Genomic DNA, 2,903 nt, shown 5'->3' on the forward strand with positions numbered 1-2,903 from the left:
TTTAATATTTCAAAGCTTTTATAATATGTCAATTTAAGGTATAAAAAATATATAACTTTTATATTTTATTAAAAAAATTAATAAGTTAGAAACGACCGTGATCATTGCTGGTCATCCTATCTTCACCCCTACCTTGAAGCTTTTCTCTATGTTCAACTTCGGTGCACATCAAATTTTCGAATGGGATAAGTCAGGAGCCTCGATCCCCACTCCCTGTCGGGCAAGAAAATTAAACATAAAAAGGAAAGTATGATTAAAAATATAATTATTTATTTTCTATTTAATAGTCAATACAAATATACTATAACAGATATATTAGTTGCTCTCACAAAAAAGGACTCGTCATTTTCTAATGTAAAATTGGAAAATAAAGGATATGTGTACACATGAATTATTGTTCCGCAATACACTTATCCAAAAGAAAATTTACTAGTAAAACTTTATTCTATCTGGAGCTTCGTTGGCCAGACAAAAGGGGGAAGGAAAAGAAAAGATCTGGCTGGAGCTTCAAAACATTACTAGGGACGGGACAACATTAAACTTATGTTGATCTTGGTTCATGGACAGACCCGTGTCTATAAAAACTACACGCAGCGTCTTCCTCCAGTGCACCCCATCTCAAAAAAAAAAAAAAAAACGTAGGTGGTGATCACATGCTTCTTCTCCCCCTTTCGGGAAGAAGAGGATTTGGAGGGGGAGGGGGGGACAATCACGATCAGCAGCTGACCAGTCGCTGATGTTTTATTTACACAATCCTAACTTCTGAATAACGGAAGCCATCCCGGGCGCACCAACCAAAACTTTCCACCCCGAAATTTCAAAACCAACTTCACGGGAGTCGCAGAAGTCGCCGAAGATCGTCGGTTGCTCCGGCGTCAACGCCCGCGGCCTGAGCATTGCCACCGAGTTTCGGTCTCAGAGAAAACTTCGGTAGCGGCAAGCTGCTGGGCGGCGGAGACAGATTAAACACCGAACCCGAAAATGTTTCAAATTTTCTCTCCACTGACGCCGCGGTTAAAGCGACAGGAAGGTGCTTGGGAATGTCAACAGGGTCAGGTCCCAACCGATTGCTGGGATGGACGAGGAAAAGGTCCGATATGGATCGAGATACTGATTTTAGATCTCTCTTCCCTTCTTCTCGCTTGGCTTGTTTTGATCTCTTGGGCGTGAGAGACACGTCTCTGATTCTGTTCCTTCTAGTGGGTGCAGGAGGGTAAGAGAAACCTTGACGAAGGCTTCTAGAAATCAGAGGCTGTTGAGCTGCAGAAATTGGCAGAGGAAGCAGAGGTGGCTTTTGGTTTTGTCGATAATGGTGACTGCTGACAGAAAATGACAGGGAATTTGAATGAGGATGTAAAATAACCCTGTAAAAGTCCGAATTCTCGGGCGCTGGGTTGGAGATGAAAGCTCCTCCGCTCTGTTCCTTCGGGTTTTTGATTTTAATTTGCTGATAAGGAACGATTGATTGCTCCGTTCTGGAAGCTGCCATGACAGAGGCCATTGAATAGAAGTTATGAGAGGATTAGGTTAGATCAGAATATATCAAACAGTATAAACGAATGATTGAGAGTAGGATAGTCGATGATCTTCTTCAAAGCAAGCTGATCATCGGGAGAATTTAAATCTGCTGATATCTGGTTTTGAATAAAATCGCTAGCTCAAACTAAAAGAAACGCAACGGCCAACGGATGATCATGCAGAAGAGTCTCCGAATCTTTCCTGGAGACTAAGCAAACATCAATACTTTGGATCACGTAAAACTGAGAGTAAGTCGACTCTATTGATCTAAATTCTATAGTATACCAAGAGAGTAAATGATTTGGAGTTTTCGACCCCAAAGGATCTCAGAAACCCTGCTTTCCAAGGGTTTGTCTTTATTTTCTTTACTGTGCAACTTTCTATGAAGCATGAACCCATGCGCTGGTTCCACCTTTTATGTACAGTGCAAGCTCAACGGCTATATTATAAAAGAAAAGGGAAATTCATGTATTATGCATCACGGTATCTATATCTTAATAAAGAAAATTATTAAATTAATTAATGATGAATCACAATTACTCTAGAATTACCGACGACCACAGCGGTCTAAGTCCAAAACCGGGATGCGGAAGGGCGGCAACCGCCGGAGCGTTACTGGTCGTACGATTGCTTATTTAGAAATAGCCGTTGAGAGGGTTGTGGCCGTTGATGACGAATTCCTCCAAGTGGGTCGAGTGGGACAAAACAGGGAAGAATCAAGGCCATACACGTCTTTTGCATACAGTAGGCCCCGCAATTTCGATATTTCCTAATGGTCCCCTGGCCTCATGTGCGGGGAATAGGTCTCCACTACAAAAGTTTTGTAGTTTTATTATGGAGTCGTTCTTCTGTTCCACTTCCCCTTGCGCGCCCCGCAATTTCACTTTTCGAGTTTTTGTGCTTGCTTGGAAATTTTAGATTTGGTTGATGAGAAAAAAAATGTTTTTAATCAAAGCATGCAAAATTAGTTTTCAACGAGTTACTATCAAATAAGCACTTCCTCTTCCATGGAGATGGCTTACTAATTTTTGAGTAGACTAATTAATAATTCTACCACTGTTTTCTCAAATTCTAAGGAGAGGAAAGTTATGCCTTTAAACATTAATTTAATTAGCTGGTAAAAAACATTAATTTAATTACGATTAAGCTTTAAAATTTAAAATACTGTTAGGGTCTTACACGTCCCTGTTTCCTCTTCCACGTTTGATGTAACATGTTACTCTTGTTTGTTATTATGCGCATATCTATATAGGTTCGCACATTTAAATTTTTTTAAATACTATAACTGGTTTTGTGTATTTATACAGTGAATGAGCATTGAGCAGCACATATGGATTATTTTTTTTTTTAATTTCTGGCTTCGCACATTTGGATTTTTTTTATTT

General features: G+C 39.8%; 1 protein-coding gene across 1 annotated transcript; it reads right to left on the reverse strand.

Annotated features, from left to right (window-relative positions):
• Window positions 1-391: 391 nt before the first annotated feature.
• Window positions 392-1,916, reverse strand: LOC129302173 (uncharacterized). Its single transcript, XM_054940854.1, has one exon. The coding sequence runs from the start codon at window positions 1,499-1,501 to the stop codon at window positions 830-832; it is 672 nt and encodes a 223-aa protein (XP_054796829.1). The 5' UTR covers window positions 1,502-1,916; the 3' UTR covers window positions 392-829.
• Window positions 1,917-2,903: the final 987 nt, after the last annotated feature.

Source organism: Prosopis cineraria, unplaced genomic scaffold (assembly GCF_029017545.1).
Source record: "Prosopis cineraria cultivar Desert tree isolate PC_DT_omini unplaced genomic scaffold, ASM2901754v1 PC2, whole genome shotgun sequence".
NCBI lineage: Eukaryota > Viridiplantae > Streptophyta > Magnoliopsida > Fabales > Fabaceae > Prosopis > Prosopis cineraria.